The sequence below is a fragment of the Choristoneura fumiferana genome, chromosome Z (genome assembly GCF_025370935.1).
Source record: "Choristoneura fumiferana chromosome Z, NRCan_CFum_1, whole genome shotgun sequence".
Taxonomy (NCBI): Eukaryota; Metazoa; Arthropoda; class Insecta; order Lepidoptera; family Tortricidae; genus Choristoneura; species Choristoneura fumiferana.
The window spans coordinates 37,372,971-37,395,754 of NC_133472.1; the positions used below are offsets into that span (position 1 = coordinate 37,372,971).

Below are 22,784 nucleotides of genomic sequence, written 5' to 3' on the forward strand. Positions count from 1 at the left end.
GGAACTGTCATAAAATATGGTAAAGCACTAGAGCGACTATACAACTCCCCAATTGCCCGATATGTCTAACTGGTGCTGCTATAAGTGGTATAGCAGACTGCACCTAGTAGACAAAAGAAAAGGTACGTTACGTAGGTACTTCAAGAAATGTAGTGCATACAAGTAACTTTAGATAAGTACATTAATAAAACAAGTCTATTTTCAAAGAGTTCACCAAGCTCTTCTCTCAGAAATGTTAGTTGTTTGTTTACAGTATTCAACGATCGCACAAAGACGCCACGCAAGTACAACCTATCCATAATCTGACAACTAATTCAACACTACAAAAACCAGCCATAAAAACAGAGCATTAGGATCTACCCCCAACAGTAAAAAATAATAAATTGTAGTCAAAATAAAAGGCGTGAAAAAACACGGAGGCAGGATCCCATTGAACGCGAGCGTCGGGCGGGCAAGTTAACACTTTCGCCACCGATGATATATGATCATATCTCCATGAATGATTGAATCATCTGCCGGGACACGTTCACGACCCCACCTTTTAACACCTTCCTCCAAAAGTTTTACTACGCGCCATAGATTACGTACCGTGGCTACTTTTATGTTGTTATGATCATTATCATTCAAAGTCACTTCCCACACGCGGCTGCGGTTCGAACAACGCCAGCGGCGGTGGCTTCATCCTTTGAATCATAGTTTTTATAACTGTTAACTGAACTAGATGCAAGGAAATCCATTTTAAACACTGGGTAATAAAATAATAAGTATAATATGATAATTTTAATACATTATTTTGTTTCGTTTAGGATTATGAGTTTGATAAGTTGTTGTTACTGGCTGATTTCCATTTTTTGAAAAGGAGCTTAATCTTTTACTATAAAATTTTGCTATAGTGAAAGAGACATCATCTGAAAATTTCCTAAACATAACTTCCTGTTTACTTCACTGCAGGCATAAAACGACTTAATCTGTGATGAAGGAATCGTCAAACACAAAGTCATTAAATCCACCCGGTTTTTATGAAATAACGCACAAAGATCATACATCATCGGATTACGATTCTAATTTATACGTGCGCTTTATATGGTAAACCTCTTGTACGCTTAACGCGACGAAGGACGCTCGGATCCCGCTTAAAAAACGGACTATTTTGACACCGGATCCTAATTATTTTTGAGTAATGCCTTTTGTTAAAGGTGTCAAGAAAGAAATCAATAATAAATAAGTAAGCTGCTGTGCTTTAGAGACTCATAATCTTCAGGAATTAGATGATATCTCGTCTCTGACCAATTTTGGGGTGCAAGCTGTCGTGAACATAATTATTTTAAGTCGAAGCTTAATAAGATTTGGGCGTCATTAACAGCTTAATTGTGTCGGTAGCGTGGCCGGAGCCTAATACGATTGAAAATCGTACTTGTACGCAATTTGCTGGCGTGTTTAACACAATGTGCTAAGTAAAGGTGCGGCCAAACCGCTACTTAAGAAACGGTGACGCACGGAATCGCAGTGTCGCACGGTATGCGCACCGTTTTTATCGCATGCTCTCCACACCGCTGCTTAAAATACGGAATCGCAGTGACGTGCCGTAAACGTCAGGTCTTTACCGAACCAAAGTCGTGACGTTTACGGCACGTCATTGCGATTCCGCACCGTTTGCGTATTTTAAGCAGCGGTGTGGAAACCATGCAAAAAAACGGCGCGCATATGATGCGTCACTGCGATTCCGTACCGTCTCAATCTTTTCACCTGCGGTGTGGCCGCTCCTTATTTTGTGTTTTAGGTTTCCAATAATATTGTTTTATAAATTGCGCTTTTGATTTTATCCATGACGCTGAAATTTAATACTGATCTTATTTCTTTTTTATAACTTGTATGTATCTATGTTTTGTCCGTGCATTGTGAAAGCAGATGTCAAATTTAATTTATATTTAAATGCGTTTTGATAGACCAATGGCTATGGGCTTGTTCAGAAAACGACACAAGACAATGTTATTGACAAACAATAAATGTCCAAAACAAATCCAAAATGAGTAGTTACTGAAAATGTTCCACATTTACGAATTTTCTCAATTTTTCGAAAAGTAATGAAACTTTTACAACACGAGTGTAGACTTAATAACATTACTCGTATCACGTATCGGATTAAAACGTGCCTATGTTTTGGGCCATTTTCCCGAAGGTTCACTTTTGCGGCTTCGAGGTTAATCTTCCTTGTTTTAGGTAGCTCTTTGCCTATTATCCGTGAGGACGTTTAAAGTGTATTAAATTGATTGCTTTTTGGTATAAGCGTATGTACTGAAATGTTTACCTGAAGAATCAGCCCTTATGCTCACTTGCTGGAAAAAAATAATTACGTTTAGTCGTTTAAGTTCAACAGTGTGTATTTTAACGCTGCTAACCTGAACGAGTTTTTTTTTTCAGGAAGATTGTCTTGTCCAGGACAAATCACAATTTTATCCCATTTAAGAGCGTTTATACCTGCTGAGCTGGCAACGTTGCATTTATGTTAGTTTTTCTCGATTATTCCATAAGAATTGAATGAAAATTAAAAGTGTGGTCTGATAGAACTCTTCTTAATATATAAGTTAATATGTTTACTCCAATAATTATTCGTGATAGATTTTTATTTTCTTTAAAAACCGTTAATAAACATTTGTTCGTTTTTAAAGAATATAAAATCTATCACGAATAATTATTGTAGTAGACACACAGTTTAGGGGTCGAAAGCTCGACCACTTACTTAAGATCTTTTTGTACAAACATAAGTTTATGTTACTTGTAACACTTCTTTTTGAGTACAATAAACATTTTTATTATTATTATTATTATAATGTGAATTGAATATATAATCTAGTTCATAACTGTAACTAATATGCTATCGTTTACACTGACAAGTTTGTAAACTTCTTGGTAGCAAATTGAATCTAAGTGAGCATAAATGAATATTAAAGCAGATGCCCAGCAGGTTACTCTACTCTACATGGCTAATTACTTTGTCTTTTAAGTTTTCTGTCTGTTTGGCGAGGTTCGCATGTATAGTCAGCTACGAAAACAGGCTGGATTCCATAGAGGTTAGAACTTGATCCGTTTTAATTGCTGTAGAGTACATTTTTACTCAGAATCTGATAAGATGATGTAGAATAGAATAGAATAGAAGACATTTATTCACATTCACAAAGACACACAAATACAACAAAACTAAAAAACAACAATTAACAGCAAACACAAATAAAACAAAAAAAAGAAAAAGAAATACAAAAATTAAAATAAATGATTTTGTGTGTCCCCGTAAAAGTGAAATGGCCGCTGACTCAGCATTATGCTGAGGCGTTAGACGCCTGCAGCGCTGATATTCTGTCAGAACCGTCAGATGTCGATGTAAGAAGCTTAAAATGAAAGAGTAGGAATTTGCGTTTTAAGCTTGCTCTATAACAGACGTTTTCAATCAGTGTGCCGCGTAGCGTATATTTTCAGGTGTGCTGCGATTGCCGCGAAGTTTATGCTGCATTGAAATCGTGAACAGCTATTTTAATGAGAAAATAGTACGAAAACAACTGACGCGTCGCGTGTGCGATTCGTACCTAAAGATGGCAACAAGACCCTATATAATAAGCCTCCGCTGTCCGTTAGTTATGTTATACATTTTATGGGTATACTGTACAGTACGGAACCCTCTACGTGCCATCCGACTCGCACTTGGTTATTTTTTACTGGTGTGCCGTGAAACTTTGATGAATGAAAAGTGTGCCGTTAAAACCAAAAGGTTGAAAACACCTGTTCTATAATATACAAAAAGCCGCGACATCCCATTTGTTTGACTACTTTGAACTATGCACTCTCAAGCAGATAGTCGTGTCTACGTGTTCGGGTCCTCGCACTACTGTTTTTCGGAATCTGTGTGCATAAATTACGTTTCATATAGACCACGGAAATGACGATATCCGCAGTAGAACTAAGGTTACCGACATAGCACGAAGAATTGCGAAACTGAAGTGGCAGTGGGCGGGGCACTTTACTCGCAGGACTGATGGCCAATGGGGTCAGAAGGTTCTCGAATGGCGTCCGCGGACCGGGAGACAAGCTGTCGGTAGGCCTCCAACAAGATGGACCGACGACCTGGTTAAGATCGCAGGATCGCGGTGGATGCGGAGAGCACGACCGGTCTGAGTGGAGAGTCTTGGGGGAGGCCTATGTCCAGCAGTGGACGTCTTTCGACTGACATGATGACCACAGATTTTTTTTAACGAAAAATCTTGTGATGATGCCTGTACGTAACCATAGAGCAATTCAGTGGTGTGTATGATGTGAAGTTTTCACCGCACCCGAGGTCCGTGTGTGAACTACAGCCCAACCCCTCTTTCCCGAGAGGGGCTTGTGCCCGGGTGGATTATATATAACTAGACTAGACGATAGCCTGTAAGGACCTAATGACAATCGTAAATTAAAGGAATAAAGCTTATATTTTCTGCGCACGTGCAAACGATTGTAAAATTTATTGGTCTAACGCGGTCAGTCAGAGTCAGTCTAATCTAACGGTAGGTAGTTTTAAATCTATGGACTGGACTTCATCAAATTACATAGCCTCGCAAGGCCCAGTGTACTAAATTTAGTTCTAATGCCAACTTATTTTAATTGATTTTTATAGTTTCCAATTCTAAAAAGTAAAATGTGGCATGGGTCTTGCGAGATTAGCTGAAACAAAAAATGAAATGAATGAAATGTTGGTAAAAATTGTGTACTAACGGCATTTGTGTAGAAAGGTGGTTGGTCAGCGGCGAGCGCGGGGAAGTAGGCGGCCATGCCGGCGGCCGTGGCGGCGGCCGCGTCCGAGTACGGCGCGCTGTACATGGACAGCGGCACGCCGGACGCCAGCCGCTGGTAGTTGAGGAACTCGTACTGGCACGAGCAGACTGTCTGGCCGGTTATAGGGTCCTGGAAGATGGGCCGGCCGGTGTCGCAGCAGCGCGGCGCGGCCGGGGCGGGCGAGCCGGGCCGAGCCGCGCCCGCGCCGCCCGCGCCGCCGCTCATCCCGGCCGTCGCCGGTGGCGGACTGTTGGAGGCTGTCGATATGGTGCTCTGTAAGTTGTAAATTTTGAAATGCCTTTATGGCGCGTTTTTACATTCGCTTTTGCACATTTACACAGATAAAAGGAGGCCTCCGAACGCACAGCTACAATCGCACAGCAGATGCATCATAAACAGTGAACATTGTAAATGACGTGGTATGCTTACGTGGTTACGTAAAAAAAACCATTGTGAACTGTTAGTGCGTACAAATTAGCGATTAAACTCTATCGGTGAATGAAGAGACAATGTGATTAGCATTACATCGAATGATGGATAGTGAATGTGAATTAAATGTTTATGCAAAGGGGTGTCGCGCCGCTGGGCGTGCCGCGCGTCGTCAACGGCGACCCTCTACCCTTTTGTATTATTACGTGACAGAATTAGATTAGACGTGGAAGCAAAACTAATACCCTTTGAGGAATTTAGGTATATTTAATAACAATAGGCCATTATTGTTGTAATAGATTTATTCGCCGAGTACCTGAGTCGATATCGCGGCCGCAGAGTAAACATCCGCTCGTTGTCCCGAGCACAATGCGGGACGAGCTCGCACGGCCTTTATTCCCTGTGCAGACTCGTACGCGGATAAATAGCTTTCTAAATATTTGTCATTCGAATGAAAAATGGTCTCCGGCTGTCCAAGAATTCATTGTTACTTCAATGGGATTAGGAACCGAGAAATGCCACCCGACCGCTTATGATATGACGCTCCGTCAATTTATTTGAAAGAAAATCGTAATTAATACTTCTTTTGTGCCCTGTTATGTTATTATATTTTTGGATTTTATTGTTGTTCGGAAATGAATTCCGGACGTGTATAAGTTTCGATTAAGGACGTCGTTGTGATGTGGATATGATTGTGTGCCTCGTGAGCATTTAATAAGTCAAAGAGGCATTGTTTCTCTTCGATGTAAGCCTCGTAAGTAAAGGCGCGGTTGACTGTGAGGGTGGACTAAGCCTAACCGTGACCCGTCTGTCGACGTATGGCTTCGGTGGCTCCCTATTCCTGAACGCGCGCCACCCGCCTTTCGACTTCTATTCGCTCAAACTTTTCCCGTCATATAAGTACGTATGCGATACAGTACCCGTATGAACACAAGTTTACCCACTCATTTCATATAGAGGCTAAAAACATTTGTTGTGTTCAGGGAATTATAGAGGTAATCCTGAAGCCGTTCAACGGCGAATCCCTGAATTACCTACATAACATACCCAGCATTACATAGTTGTTTAATCCTTGCTCGCTAACAATGTACATGACGGGTTCTACAGTTCAACTGCGGGAGTGTCGCTCATTCGCCCTAGCGACCATTGAAATAGAGATTATATCGATCTGCAGCGGGGATGCGGCTGAAAACGACGCCGGTGCTTAAAAGGGATTCAATCCATTCAAACGATACGAGCGCCAATCTATCTGTCGAGTAGAACGACATAATTTCTGTAGTGCTCGCGGGCTGTTTACCCGCCTGCAGCGGCCATTGTGGACTGTGCAGGCCTCAGTAGGTATCTATGAATTTCGATTGTCTACTGATCGCGATCCCGTTGATTATTATGTTTGATAACGAAACATATATTATACTAGCTAGTACTTAGGTACTGTATAGTTAAGTGCGCGAGAATTATATTTTAGATTGAATTAAACTTCATCATCATCATCAGCCGGAAGACGTCCAATGCTGAAGAAAGGCCTCCCCCTTAGAACGCCACAATGCATCCACCGGTTTCCCGCAACTCTCACGATATCGTCAGTCCACCTGGTGGGAGGCCTGCCAACGCTTGTCCGTGGGGTGTCCGGGCAAGAATAGCTCCCCCCCATCTCCTCCCGTTGGGTGTTGTAGAAGGCGACTAAGGGAAAATCCAGAAGACGGGCAGCAGCGTCTTTTGCGTACACCATCAGCGTAACACTGCGATCCCTAAGCCGCATGCCAAGCGTGGGGATTATGGCAACCCCCCCTCCCCTCAAATAAGTAAAAGGAATTAAAATTCAAAATATTTAGTGATATGTCTCCCTGCACTGTTACTAAATTATAACTAAGCTACATGACGATGGGAATTGCCATAGATATACCACAAAGATTGGCCGATAGGGAACGATAAGTAGGTAACTTGTATTAATGAGTTAATTCCAATGAAAAAAAAAAGATCCTGACAAAGCAAATCTTTGTTACTTACTTTAAGAACTCTCTATCATGGAACGCGATTCGACTAGGTAGAGTTGTAGTGTTTACATAACATTTTTACAAAATGTTAAACACTGTTTGCTTAAAAAAATATCAGAAAACTATGAATATGTAACCTACACCTTAGATTACATTCTCGTAGGTACACAATTCCTTATAATCAATTAAAAACAAAAATAGCATGAAATTAGAATGCTAAATATAAAAGCTACGTGCCAAATTAGTTTTCAACAAAGTTTTACATTATTATGTGCAGAAATAATATTGTGTTAAGCATTCAACCGCGAAGATTAATTTGAATACTGTTTCAGTTAACGCTTCACCAGGCGGTCTCGACTTAAACTGGAAATATGTATTTCAAATACGCGCTTTTGATGCAATACAAAAACAAAACTACGACAGAGTTGAGAAATCAATTTTTAACAGATGTAGTTAAACTTAAACAGAATACAATATCAGATAACATTTAATGATCAAATAAGTTTATTTAAATGGGTTAATAAGTTTTAGTTTGAGAAACTTCCGTTGAAAAAAAAGGTTATTCTATACTTCTTTTTTGATTAAAATATTTCACTCCGATAGACACAATAAAATGTAGAGCCCATTTTGACCCAATAGTACCTAAGTACTTTTGCTTTCGGTTGCTGGAAAAAAATCTCTAGTCAAAAAAAAACGACGCATGCTTTAATTAATAATAGAATATTTGTTTGTTAAGAGGTGGTCATAATTACTTTTTCACCTCAGCACCTCAAACAGGCAGGTTTTGCTATGAGAAATCAGTGATCAAAATCGCATTTTTCTCACTTCATGAGACAAAGTATCTTTTTAATTATTTTTTTAAAAGCTGAAGATAGTGTTGGGTTGGGAAATATTTGAACTTCACTTTGATCTGTCACTTTCACTTCAACACGAAAAAAGCGAGAGATAGGATCAAATGTGTTGATTACAATTTTAAACTAAATTTATGGTATTAAAAATACATCGATACCTAATAAATTACATGACAACGAAATATTTCCAAAATGTAAATTTTCCCGCTCTTTTAATAAAGTATGCAACCTCGTTGCACGAAAGCAGCTTCTCTTGTTTTTTTTTTATAAAAGAATTTCGTATACTGCCTCTACAGTTGGAATAAATATTGGTCAAATTGAATGAATTTGTAACAAATCTGTTTATGTTTATGTAAAGGAAACCTTGAAAAAAAAAACAATTTTATAGGTTGAACAACATTTATAATACATTATACGTTTATTGTGCAACCTTTTTAATGACCCAAAGATGAGGCTTTTGCAGTATTAAAAAATAAGTATGACATAATTATGTTACAAGAAGTTCTAAGTTCAAATTACAATGCATGTTATGAGTAATCAGATTTGTATTATACCTACTTACTGGACACTTTTTCGTTCCGAATTCAAAACCTCTCTATTTACCGCTTTTCAACAATGTTTTCAATGATGTAATCGCGACTGTTCGTATAATTTTTGAGTAAGGGTTTTAAATGTGATTTATTATATTTGTTTCTTAATAATCGGATTATATTTAAAAATTGTGTTTGTTTTGGAAACAGGTAGGTAGGTTTATGTGGTTTTATTCTTATGTTACATTTAAACTATGTTCTCGCTGCTGAGGTGAAAAAATTGAGATTTTTTTCATGCAAGACGAAATTAAGTACCTAAATAAGCTTTTTTTTTTGTTTAGTTGTATGATTTGATTATACATTTGAACTTCGATGGCTGTATAAAAATAGATTAACACTCTCACTCACATTGAATTATTCATGAAGGCATAAACTTTTTTCTCATCAAACGTCATAATAGTTCTTATACATCCAATAGCCTAACTTAGTTAACTAAGAATTTGGAAAACCCATGGGTCACCAACAGTTGTCACTTCATAGAGCAGATTTATTGAGACTATTTAAAATGAATAATACCAGTATAATAATATCAATAACAGTATAATCTAATAATTCTATTCCGGTGTAAAAAAATATGCGAGACTGTTCAGCTACGTAGCTAATACTGTTTATTGGTACATATTTTAATATTTACACCGTACATCGAATGAACAGAGTTTTTGCCTTTCAAGGTGATTATTATTGAAGTTTTTGTTATCTCTTAAACAAATATTAGGACTAAGCATATTATTTATAATTTATTTTTGTACATCTGTTAATTATATACAGTTACCTATTCATAAAAAAAGATTCTTTTTTTTAGTAATATTTGCTGTTTAGTTCATTGCAAAGAAACCCAAGCTAAAGTATCAGGACAGGCAAAGGTAGATTTTTTTAATCAGCTTTATGCGAGCAAAAATATATAATATAAAGCGGTTTTTATAACTCACTATCAGTATTTTTATATATTCTCTAAGGACTTAACGGCCACTTGACATAGGTACTACAGGTATTCTTAACTAATAACTGGAATGTTATACTACTTGCCTACTAGGCTTCTAGGCTTTATTATTTTATGTTCAGGTTCAAACAACAATTTTTTTATTAATAAAAAAAAATAAACTGTTAAGTAACCACTCCATTACTTTTCTCGCCGTCTATGTTATAGATATCAGAGCATCGATTAACTAATTTAGGTCTTCAAAGCAGTAAGGTAAAGGCGCAGCGGTGCAGGCGGGGGCTAAGTATTGGTTGCGCACTTATAGGTGCTTATTAGATAAAGAACACAAAAAAGTTGTCATCATATCCTTTTCAAATATCGGACGGTTCGAGGATTAAAGTGCCGCTGCACCTTATCTACAGCAGACATCTTTTAAAAAACAAACACGAGAAGTATACTCTTTTTGTCGTATTTTTTATCGTAACCCGCAGGATGTGTTAGAGTCGTTAAGCCCTTTTAAGTGTTAAACCATGTAACTGAATATTTGAGCGTACAAGGGACCGATCTATTTGTTAAATAATGTAAAAAATGTTAATCTTAGAGAAATCGGACCCAATGACATGAATTTCGTTAAAGACATCAGCCGGGCAAAAAATATCGATGACATGTCTCTCGCTTAACTAACCGTGGTGACGCCGAGCCAGTCTCCCAGGTACCGCGGCTTTTTTACCGAACCAGGCTCTTTAGCAGACATCATTAAAGTATTAAATTTACGGTTAAACACACATAAATCGGCTATAAGTTCGGGCATTCACGAGTAGCAAGAGGTATTGTTCTGTAGTTCGATTTGTGAACGAACCCCAGCCAGTATGATATCATGTTTAAAGTTACAAAGTAACCTAGAAACAAGCTAGCTTGAGGTAGGTTTCAGAATTGTTAGAATAGCAACTTACCTCTCTTATCATAGTCGGCTAATGAAAAAGTATGACAATTTGATAGATGCGTTGATAAGACTGAACGTCACGCTCGGTGCACCCACGTTCGTTCATCGGCCTGAGACAATTGCGCGAATAATTCCGATCTCCTTTTTTTGACATCAGATTTCATATGAAGATCGGAATCGACAGTAAAATCGTTTGTTTAACAGCAACTGTTTATAATTTAATTATGACGTTTAATTGTTTTTATGCTTGTTCCGCTTTCTTGCAACGGTGTCCGGACACGAACAGAAGTTGTGTCTAAGAGCGCCACGGTTCCGTTATTTGAATAATAAAACGGATACCGCGCAATAAGAATGTTGGGTAACACAATGTCTGTCATAGATTTTCAACCGGAAGCTTGCCTTAAATATTCAGATTTGTGTTTCACTTAGAAGTAGCACCATAATTAATTGTTTTGTAGATGATAGGCTTCATTAAATAAGGCTATATTTTGATGACGTCAATAGACTCTGTGCAAGTGCCGGTCCCTTTTGCCACAAGCAATAAATATGATATTTTATTTTAGTGTTTTTTTGTGGCTTTCTTTCTTTCAAGTTAACTGGATGAGGTAGCAAGTATCTCGGGACATGTGAGTGGCTATGTTAACGATTAAAATAAAAAAGGTGTTTAACGGACCCGTCTATTCCGACTACTATTTTAGACAGTGGACCAATATAAACAGCATCATTTAGTGACGGTGATTTCTATTCCAGGTTTGGTTTATTATTATAATTGGTTTAGTTGATACAATTTGCAAAAACACATTTTTTTTTTCAATAATATCAACTCATAAAAGCTCGAATTATCACAAAATTATAAGTGCATTATATTCGTTTCTCATGTCGCATATAAACCATTCTTAATTTACACGGATTTTTTTTTAAATCAAGACGGAAACGAGCTTTCACTAAAACACGACAATAAAAAAACCTACATTTATATAATTTGTTGGACTGATGCGATTTTAATGTCACCAGTGGCAATTACATAAAACTAACCTATAAATAAAAATATAGAACAGTTTTATTAGCTCTCAACATCCATTTATAAATGTAGAATCAGTAGCAATCTGTCATTCTTTGTTAAGATTAGCTGGGGAACGGGTAAGCAACGCGTCGCGTCGTGTGATCCGTTCCTAATTACGTATTATACTAACGTGCCGTCCGGATCGCGTGAATAGGAAAGCACTAATTAATTAACTAACGCGTTCTTCTTTTTTCCAATGTGTTTCCAGCGATCTTAGATAAGTGTGGCGCGAGCGTGGAGCCGCAAGCTGCGCAAGACTGTGTCCGACATGTGACTTTCGCGGCTAATCCTGCCGAGCACTCTCTTAATGAAGTGTCAGTCAACTCCGACAACCGTTAAACCCGTGCGTGATGATCGAACACCTTGCCTCAAACGTATAATTCAAAGATCGATTGTTTTCCTTCAAACCTTATTTACATAAAATTGTGACTTTAATTGGACAATTACATGGTGGATCACGAGCGGGGTCTATTCGCCGCATCCTGTGTCGAGTCGAGATATCCGTGGAGATAACGCCCGGCACTGGCCCACCCTCGAAATGCATAATGCCTTTAAAGAAATTCACACCTTCCCTAATTAAGGTGGAATTAGGGAAGAATAAATATTGAAAGCGAACCGCCGGCCTTATTTTAATGCCCGCAAAGCAGTAATGTAAAGATAAATACGTAATTATGGTGTATAATGATAATGAATGCATATTAATATCATAAAAGTTGTCCGCCGGCCGCGTTCACGGCCGCAGCCGCATCTACAGGCGGTTGCCGATAGCGGATGACGAAATTTATTCATTCCATACCTTTCCTTACTTCTCTTTTTTTTGCGTTTTTATAAATCACTTGTTTGCTCGCGACATTGTAGCATTGCAGTTTTTTTAATTCTAACCTTGTCGTGGCTTTTATGAACGCAACAAAAAAACCGGCCGGGTACGTCGGGACTTGTGCCCTGAGGGTTTCGTACAAAATATTATATTTTTATCCTTTCCATAGTAATATTTATAAATGTGAAAGTAACTGTCTGTTTCATCTTCAAGCCTAAACTGCTGAACGGATTTAGATTAAATTTTGTATACAGTTAGTTTGAGACCTTGGGAAGGACTTTTATCCCATATAATTGCATAGTTCCCGCGGAATTACGAATACTTGTCGCGGTAAAATTTAAGTACCTAGTAATTTTCATAATGAGGTAAATGTTATTTGTTTGTATGTAGTTGCTAAGACTAAAGAGCTTTTGAACAGATTTTAAAACATTATCCCACTAACAGAAGCTATACTATGTAATCCCAGATACAGGTAAACAGTGGAATACTACGGTATTTCTTTAAAAATCACAGTTATTTTTTACTTGTATTTTGTTAAGTACTTGTATAGAAAATGCCAAAGATGAAGCGTGTCAAAGTGTCGTACGGTGTGACGTCACGCGACTTTAACTGGCTATACAATAGGTACATATCTTCATCATCATCATCATCATCCCAGCCTATATACGTCCCACTGCTGGGCACAGGCCTCCTCTCAGAACAAGAGGGCTTGGGCCATAGTTCCCACGCGGGCCCAGTGCGGATTGGGAACTTCGCACGCACCATTGAATCGCTTCGCAGGTTTGTGCAGGTAATTGTGCTTAATTGACAAACTAAAAAAAAACGTGTTCAATATTATTTTATAATCTAATTGACGGACTTATTAGATTTTTTTAGGGACCCAGCCCATTGTCTGCTTAGTTTCATGTTCTTATTAGAAATGTTACATGCAATTTGCGAAACACGGAACCATAGTACGAGAAAATGAATGTAACACAGGCGACGCGTCTATACGGCTAAAATGCCATCTTATATCTTTCCCGGCTGCCAATCAGTTTATCACGAAGCACCACTCTATTTGATTGTTAAAAATTAGTTCAAAGATTGTGCTTTAAAATGTTTTAGACTTCACTTGTGAATATCATATTTAATTTAGTAAAATCTATAAAAAAGTGTGCGCGTTAATACCAAGAGAGGCGGATATTAGTGACATCAGTTTTATAAGGAAATACAAGCGATAACAATTTTATATTCTCTTATTAGTGCCGCGCTGCGAACACTCTATATTACATCTTCGTTACAAAGTTTTGGGTGAAACAGAAAAAGATATAAAACGTGTCGGCGATTTATAATAGAGCTTTATCAGCTGCTGATCAGTTAGCGATGTGGGTATAAAGTAGATACTTGAATTGTTTATTTTTATTGTGAGTTTAATTATTAACAGTTCGCTTTAGTTAAAGGGCTAGAGATAGTCTTGAGAGTTATTTAATGAGGCATATACCTAACCTAACCTACTTCAAAAAAATTCTATGACGTCTACGAGGAGGACGTACATGTTTGAATAGCAGCTATAACATAACATCCAATTTAAGTTTTCTTTGTTCCGGTATTTTATTTCATGTGGCCAGCATTCGAATTATAAATTCGAAAGTTTCTGAGCATGTGTGTGTGTGTGTGTGTGTGTGTGTGTGTGTATATGTTTGTTACTCCTTCACGCCAAAATGGCTGGACGGATTTGGAGTAAATTTCGTATGTAGATAGCTGGACGTCAGGAATAACACATGTGTTAAGAAATGCATATGTATATTCATTTCTTATACCGATATTCCCACGGGATAGCGATGTAATCTCGAGATAACAACCGTTGGGTCTAGGGTCAAAAAAAATTGCATGGCTGTTTTTAATGCAACGTTAGTGAGGACTACGTCCTAATTTTGGGAATTCACAGAATTGTCAGTTCTATGGATTACGCGCGCGAAGTAAAGTCTAGTTATTATATAAATATTTTTTATAATAATGAGGTTCATATACCTAATAGTTTTACTTTGAACATTCACTGTCATATTATTACAAATATGCTTTACAAATGATTCCGAAGCACGCAATTTGTATTTCGCATACGACCAAAACCGGTATATTATCTCGTGTTCTCAGTGTTCGTCTTTGTCATGTTCGCTTTAGGTCAAGTTTACACAGCGTCAAGATTTTAAGCTTCAATAACTTACCTAAACTTCCATATTTTTTAGCATTTCTTTCCTCTTGTCATCATAATTTAGCGGGCCCGTATTTACAAGCATTTATTTAACCTGCAATGTTGCTATGTCGAGTCATATGAGATAAACGGACTCAGTGGGTAAGTGTACGCATTCACATACATTTCGGACTGACATGTATGGTGTTGCGTACACGTACCCACTGCGTACGTTTACCCCACATGACTAGGTAATCGTACGCATTTATTCATAATAAATTTTGTGTTGCGCTGCGTTTGTGTTACGTTGCCAACACAATTACAAAAGATCTTACAACGCAAAAACAAAACAAATCAGGTGTCGTCCACCTAATGGAAACTATACATCAACATTTGCCACCACCAGTGCTGGAAATTGCAACATAATGCTGTGATTGCGGTACATTATTCGATACCAAGAGAAGCTATTACATTTTAAGTTTTAGTTTCCTACTTATTTAAATAATTAATAAAATTAAGCGAGCAAAGTAATTGTTTTAGTTCATTCCTTCTTTTTTGTTGATGTTACTACGATGGCAATAAAAAGCTTTTTTTATAAGTATTTTATTTGCAGGAAGTAGCAGCTTTGGCTGAAAGTTATGGTACATATTAGTAAAAGTGTAAAATATGTATTCAGCAAGCCAAACCTTGAGAAGTCTTGTTAAAAAAGTATGTAAACTAAATTGTATTCAAATCTAACAAGAGTTTACACAATTTTAGAGCCTGCACCTTGCCAGTAAAATGAGCAAAAAGCTTGTTTTAATTTGTTGTGTTTAAATTACAATACAATACAAATATTCTTTATTGATCACCAAAAGCAGTACAGCGACATTTCAATTGCTTATTAAAACAAGTAACAAGTGTTAGTAATAAACTATAGCCGGAATCTACCCATACGCAGATATTAACCTATTACTTGCAGTGTTATTCTGAATTCCGACCTAGAAACCTGTTCGGCTTTAAAGTATAACCGATTATTATGTGTTTTATGGGCCCGCTGAAATATTTTACGTCGCTCCAAATATTATAATGCTCTTGAAAAGGCGATTTAGAGTCAAAATATCAACACGTGCTTTTCGCTCCGCTCAGTCCGCCGTCTTATTATAGTGTTTCATTCAAACAACTCATTCATAAAATTGCAACTCTTTTGCGAGCAACCGGAGAGCCTGCCTCGCTCCATCGCCCGCACAAATGCGAACGTCTTTTATGCACCTTTTAATTTTAATCGCATTTCGAAAAAAAGGTATACTTATGCGCTGGGTTTATCAGGAAAACGTCCGACCGATTTATGCGTCTTCAATCATTCTCAGGGCTGCGAACGAACGTTGATTTCGCTAATGAAGTTGTTGCATATTGTTCGCCAAGATTTATTAGCAGTGCAAAGGAATAAACATGTGCTAGCCGTTTGCTTTCGGCCTAATAATAACTGGAACTTTATAGTGCTTAATACCCCTTCGGAACGATCCAAACATTCCTACAACCATAAACGCCGAAATTAGAATGGCATTCATAATCGCCCCGTACAATATTTGCAGCTTTAGTTCGAAACATTGAAGTTGCAGAAATGATGTTTATCGTCGTGAACATAGCCGCGGACATGGATTTTTTCAGGCTCATTGATTTATATTATTTTCCTTAAGCCAAGCATTACACTAATTCATTGACATATGTAAGTAATCTAACAATTTAATTGAAAAATAATAAACAGTTTTAATTTCCTTACTGTCGAGAAAAAGTGCACCTGTTTTTTCCTGTGTTAGGTAGCACTTTACACGCAATGGGGAATAATATTGACCTTAATTGCTTATGAACACAAAAGATTGCCAGTGTGTCTATGTCTATGTTTTTTAATCTGTCAAGCACAGAACGGATTTTGATAAGATTTGACTCGCAGATATTTGACAAATTTGATTAAACTCATAATGTTTTTTATTCCAAAAAATGATGTTTTTTTATCTGAAAACAGGTTTTCTAGCGATGGTTCTTATAGTTTATGCAGAAACGAACACAATTAATGCTTAATAAGAGTATTAACGTAACACATAGTTTAGCTTAGCAACCCGGAATTGTTTCTATATAATTTTAGTACAAACGCATTTTCATACTAAATATTGTTGTTCAAAGTGCCGAGGATATAAATAAACCGTGTCGACTGCAACTCCTCCACTCAAGAACTTAAGTATTTAAATCGATATCGACACTTAGGTACTTTGCTGTTTATCAATACAAAAGGCAGGGAATAGAATGCCGCTCGAACAATCATCCTCAACAGTCCTTGCACACTACATAGAATCCAGCAAGGCTGCTGTGACGTTGTGACAGTTTTAGTATCAAATTAGTAAAAGTGACAAGGCGCGTTTATAAGACGCGTTTGTTATGAATTTACGAGTACGTTTAATTCAGTAGAGACTTTAACAGTCGAAGTTTTCTTTCCTGTTAAACCGATTCGTGGCAAACTGCAAGACTGACTGATTTAGGCAAAAGTCATTGGCCCATACCTAATGAAACAAATATTCTTAGAACCAAATTTTTAAAGAAGTCTATTCTAGTCAGTCAGTCTAGTCAACTTTATAAATCAATGTCAAGCAAAACACAATATCTGATGGCCAGTATAATGAGGTTTCAACAACGACACGCTACACAAGCGATAGGTTTCATGCAGTTAAATACAAGTCTGCGAAATCTTTAATCTCAGGTATCTGTAATGTACGTGAGATGCAAACTGCATCTTTACTTTATTCTAGCTTATTATTTCGCGGCTACGCACCCGTGTAAAAATAAAAAATGCTAGAATTATCCTGGGAGTTTAGAAAAAAGTCTTCTTAGTGCACCTCTACGAGTATGACCCTCCAGGAATATGTCTGCCAAATTTCAAGTCTAGTTTCAGTGGTTTAGGTTATGCGTTGTCTGTCAGTCAGTTCAGTAACGTTACTCTCTTGTAGTACGTTCCTTTTCCTTATTTAGCGCTACGATCACGATATAGTCACAATCGACAAGCAATTCACTAATTTTAAGTTTCCAACTCCTGGAACCATAATCAAACAATTTTAACTCCGACAGGTACATCAGTCACCCAATTCAACTGGTAATACTGTACGGTGAAATCTGAATTATTGGTTATTACCCGAGCTATCAAATCGGCTGCGATTCAAAACATCCTGTGCTCCAGCCGAGCCTTTATGGCCATGCCTGTAGCTCCTTAGCCGATGACTGTGTTACTAAAATAACCCCATGTTACCACCTTTACATGTTACGTACGCTGTGTTATCCCTCTGGGGCTTCGCGGTACAAGCACTTATTTAAAGGATCACTATAATAAATTCTTGGGATATTGGTTTTGAGGCAGAGGTGCCTACATCACCTGTTACGTTAGCTAATGTGTTCGATTCATTGAAAAATGAAATGTACCTTTATATCACCATCCTAATTAATATGTTTGTGAGTACACACTCACGTGTGGGTGAGTGTTTGTTAGGTTATACTTTCATGCTAAAAAGTGGAACCGTTACATTTAGAGACTTTTTTTTGTTTTCTGAGGAATTTTTGCGAATTCCTTGAATTTTAATTCATACGCCAGAGCTGATGGTTAATTCGACAGAAGCCGCAGATAAAGGCTAGTTAATTATATTTTTTACGCTCCAATATACAGAGGGATATTTAAGCTGGGAATCCTTATTTAAATACATTAAGTGGCTCATAATATACAGTGTTAGTTCAAGTAAGTAGGTGTGCATTTGCAGTTGCCTCAGCGTTTGATTTTCCACTAGTTAACGCGTCACTGCATAAAATGCATCTTGAATAAACAACTTTTATTTGCCAATTAACTATTTATAAACGCAACCGGTTTACAAACTGTTTGTATGTAATACAAAGACTCTAGGGATGGTAAAGATAAGCAATATTAGTCAGACAGGATCTTTAGTTAATTCCAATTCTCGATTAATATTTAAAAAAATCTGTCTATATAATCCAAAAAAAACGTTAGATGGCGCCTGCAACGAGAGGCCCGTTTGACTTCACAGTTTTGCTCAAAATTGGCTTATTTAGTTTTAAACCAATTCCAAACGTCCCGTCAAACGGAGCTCACGATACTAACATCGCCTAGCAATTATTTAAGTAGCAAACAAGACTTTCTTACTTCTGTAAGAAAGTAGTGAGAAGGAAGTAGTAAGTAGTAAGAAAACCATTACAAAAAATCAGGGTACGAGTGTTTAGCACAAAAGCTGTGTGACTGCAGTGATTAAATACTAGCTCTTTTCTCCACCTCAACTTTTTTCCAGTGGATATACCCAAGAACCTGTCTTTTTACAGATTAATCAGGTGTATAAACGCAAAGCCCAATACAGAGGTCGTCATCAGTAGAACGTCCACTGAACATAGGCCTCCCCCCTAGACCTCCAGTTACTTCGGTTGGAAGCGTATACCAGCTGCTTTAACCAGGTCTTCCGAGCATCTCGTACCTACCTTTTCGTTAGAATATATAATTCTCGAAAATTATTGTAATAAATAAATTGCCAAAACCAGTTGGCTACTTCCTGATGAATAATGTATAAGTAACGTAAAGAGTGCCTGTAAGTATAAATATTTTTTTTATGTTGATAAAATAGTACAAATCCGCGGTACTTGTCAATGAATCAAATCGTGACGTCTTTTGTTATTTACGCCGACTTAGTCACTTATGCTAGTGTTCCCGCGTATTTTTCTCCACATATCGGTATACTTACTGTGATATACCTGCTGGTGTCGGGAATATTTCGGGAACGTAACGTATTTACAGGATATGGTTGATACGTGTAAATAACGCGAGACACACTGCCAAGTCAAGTTCACAATATCGGAGAATAAATTATACCTACATCTTTGTAGTGCGCGGTGATAATATTTTTTTCTCGCTGTCTATTTAGATGTAAAATCTGACATAGCATTTTTTTAGTGTAAAATCACTGTCATCCGGTAGTAACGAATCGATTGACACCTCATTTATTAAAATTAGACAAGTAATCTATGCTCTACGATATATTTACACACATTATATTTACGGTGTATTTACACACACACACATTTTTAAATACATAAGTATAAACATACGCATATATAGGCTGCTAAAATCACAACGCTTTCTTTTGAGCTTTGCCGTTGCCGGTTAAAATTGTAAGAGTTGAAATTAAATTTAATTTAGTTAGGTAAGCTTAACAAGCGTTTATGCATAAAAGAATAAAGATATAAATATTATCAAGGGAGTCTTTCACAAACAATGTAAGCCTTCATTATTTTGCATAAAGTACCTTAAGCTAATAAGATATGCTGATCAATTCGATATAAACCATGCCAATACCTATTTAGAAAAACAATACCACTCCTTGCAGTCGGGTAAAAAAGGATGCTCTACATTGTCATTGGATTCAGAAGCTTTGCAAAGTTTCGGCCCGTGTGTGACCGACGCCCGCGCCCCGGAGGCGACGAGGTGTGAACTAATGGTATGTAGGCACCTCATCCGTCGCGACGGCCCACGTCGTAATTGTCCTACATGTGTACCTATTTTAAGTTCTTATAATAAACTTCCACGTCTGTGGCACGTCTGATTAGGGGCGAAGTTGAAAGATCTGTGGTCTTCACGCGACTCAATGGCTGTTTATTGTGTATTACAGCCACCTCGTGTTGAGTTCCTAAACATTTTTCGACAATCGTGTGACGATTAAGATAGCGAGTCGAGAAATTACGGCGAGGAAAATGAATCGTCGCAGCACCGATCTAGGTGGCCAGGACGATAAATGCTTACAGAAATAGAATGACTCCTATCGGCTGTCTATTGTATAGTGTTTATGAGTCATTACGGGTACATCGTATAGCAGTCTAAATGAGCGGGCATCAGCTCAGCCAGGCGCATACGTCGCGCGGACGACCTCTGCCCACATACTTAAGAGTGCCTTACGAGATAAATATACCGTCCCTTAGAATTCGCAGTATCCTCCGAGTATGTAATGCTAAACACGATCTTTTCGTTGCCGTATTTGAACGCGAAATATCTTATTATAAGCGTAATGTCGTAACACGTCGCGAGTGCCCCGTCCCGCATGCGTCAGCGCGATTCGAATTAATCCCTATTGTAAAGAGGAAGGATTCATATTTAATAGTGGCCGAATGTACAGGAGGCTCTTAATATGGATTGAGTGTGCACGCACACACGCACACGGAGCCGGTTGGCAGCCGCGGTGTGGGTAACACTATCACAATCCGTTGCCGCCTTAACGAGAGACTACAAAATATTACTAACCGCGTGAACAGCACTCCCTTCATTTCGGAGAAATTAATTAAAGTTTCCGAGAAGCGGGCGTCTCATTCACCTAAGTATCTGATTAGGGAGAGCCGGCTGCGTTACGGGTGAGAGCCGCGAGGTGTCGGGTGCCCCGCTCCTGCCGCTTTATCTTCACACAATAGCTACGTGTGATTAAGTTACTCATTGAGACCTTCTTTGGAGGTTTGTTTTACAATTATGTCATTGCATCAGTGACAATAGAACGGACCGTACTGGTTCATAAATACAGTCATATAACAAACGAAAAGTATATTATACCGCACTACACGTTCCGATCCGTTTCATTACAAGCCCTTTTAGTATGTTTGGTGTACCTAGTGGTAATTTGGAAGTCGATTTTTTCTTCCTCTGGTCGCTTTGACTTGAATTTTAGTATTTATATATTTAGGTATATAGGTTGGGTGATAATGTAAGTACAAAGAGTCAACAAAAAATACAGTCAGTAAAAAGTTTTTGTCAAAATAAAATGCTTTATGTTGTAAAATGTTTTTAAGTAAAGACTTATAAGTAACTAAATACTAATTACACAAAGAAATTAAAATTTTACATACTTCACGCGAGCATGTTGTTGTGGTCTAAGCTGCATATCATATTACATACAAGTCTATAAAAGAAACTTGCACAACCTTTGACTCATTATAAAGAACAATAGCTCACCATACGAGCGTTTACTTATTCACGGTACTTTATTATGCTTTATTAAAGTTGAAAAAAAGGAAAGAGTACCACCAAACGTTAAATTACGATTCAGAACAAAAAGGGGTCAGTTGAGAATCGACGGTCGAATGGGAACTGCAAAAATGACGAAGATTGTTCATGGCTCATTATGAAGTTAAATGAATGGTGTTGGTTTTGTTTTGCCAGTTACGTGTGGCGAGGCCGAGCACGCGCGTCGCACCGCACCGCACACAAGTGCTAGGGAATAAATGCATGGACCGGAACTTTCCACTTTTCTAACCAGAGTACTTATAAGCAAATCACAGCAACCCGAAAAACAATTTCGGCTACACTCAAAGGGAAGGGAACGCTAATTCAGGACCTACCCATACACCACGGGCTAACACATCCTTTAAATTTACTTCTGAGGCCGTTAGAGTATGAATTAACTTAACCGTTTTCCTAAATTGCACGCTCTCAATCAGATCTATAATCCATTAAGCATCCATTAACTTTAATATATTTGTTCACGGTTTTGTTTTTTTGGCTTTGGTGGTTCAGCTTGGCCAAGAGCCTTCAGTTACTCCGAGTAAGGTCGGCGGTCACAAAATATTAATCTGGAACTCGACACTCGGTAAGCGAGCCTGACGAGACGTATGGCCTAAATAAAAACAACTTAGTTCACTTTTGTTCCAGCTTGTTTAATAAATGAAAAAGCTTCATGCACATGTAATTTAATTTACAGGCTGTATATTATCTAGCAATAATGAAATAAGGACAGGTGCCACTATTTATTTGAGTAAGCATTACGATTACGAGCTGCAATATGGCGGACGGTAGCCATTTTGATTAGAGCAGAACTTGTTTTTCACAAGGGGTGACAGAATAATAAGTTTTATTGAATATGCAAGCTTGTTCGGCCATGTCCCATGCAATAAAGAGGACATGTGCGTTTTGTTCAGTCGATCTATTTATCTTATCCGAAGGCGCCGCCGTTGTGGAAATATCGTTGTTTGATTATTATAAACAGACAAAGCATTTACGAGTTACAAGTTCAGTATTAAATAATTTAATTGTAAAACCACTTTATACTTTTAAATAGTGACACAACCTAAGATTGTATTGATTCCAAAAAAGCATATAACACGATAAATAACTACCTACATATTGACACCAATATATATTTTATGGGA

General features: G+C 37.8%; 1 protein-coding gene across 2 annotated transcripts in view; it reads right to left on the reverse strand.

Annotated features, from left to right (window-relative positions):
• The window catches only part of mirr (iroquois-class homeodomain protein mirror), a 61,939-nt gene that overhangs the window by 29,682 nt on the left and 9,473 nt on the right, over nt 1-22,784 (reverse strand). Inside the window, exon 2 of one of the 2 annotated variants that reach the window (XM_074099193.1) lies at nt 4,744-5,060. In XM_074099193.1, coding sequence (XP_073955294.1) covers nt 4,744-5,028 — 285 coding nt within the window. In that variant the 5' untranslated portion in view covers nt 5,029-5,060. Of the gene's footprint in view, nt 1-4,743; nt 5,077-22,784 lie in introns of both variants that reach the window. The other variant, XM_074099185.1, reaches the window with a different exon arrangement.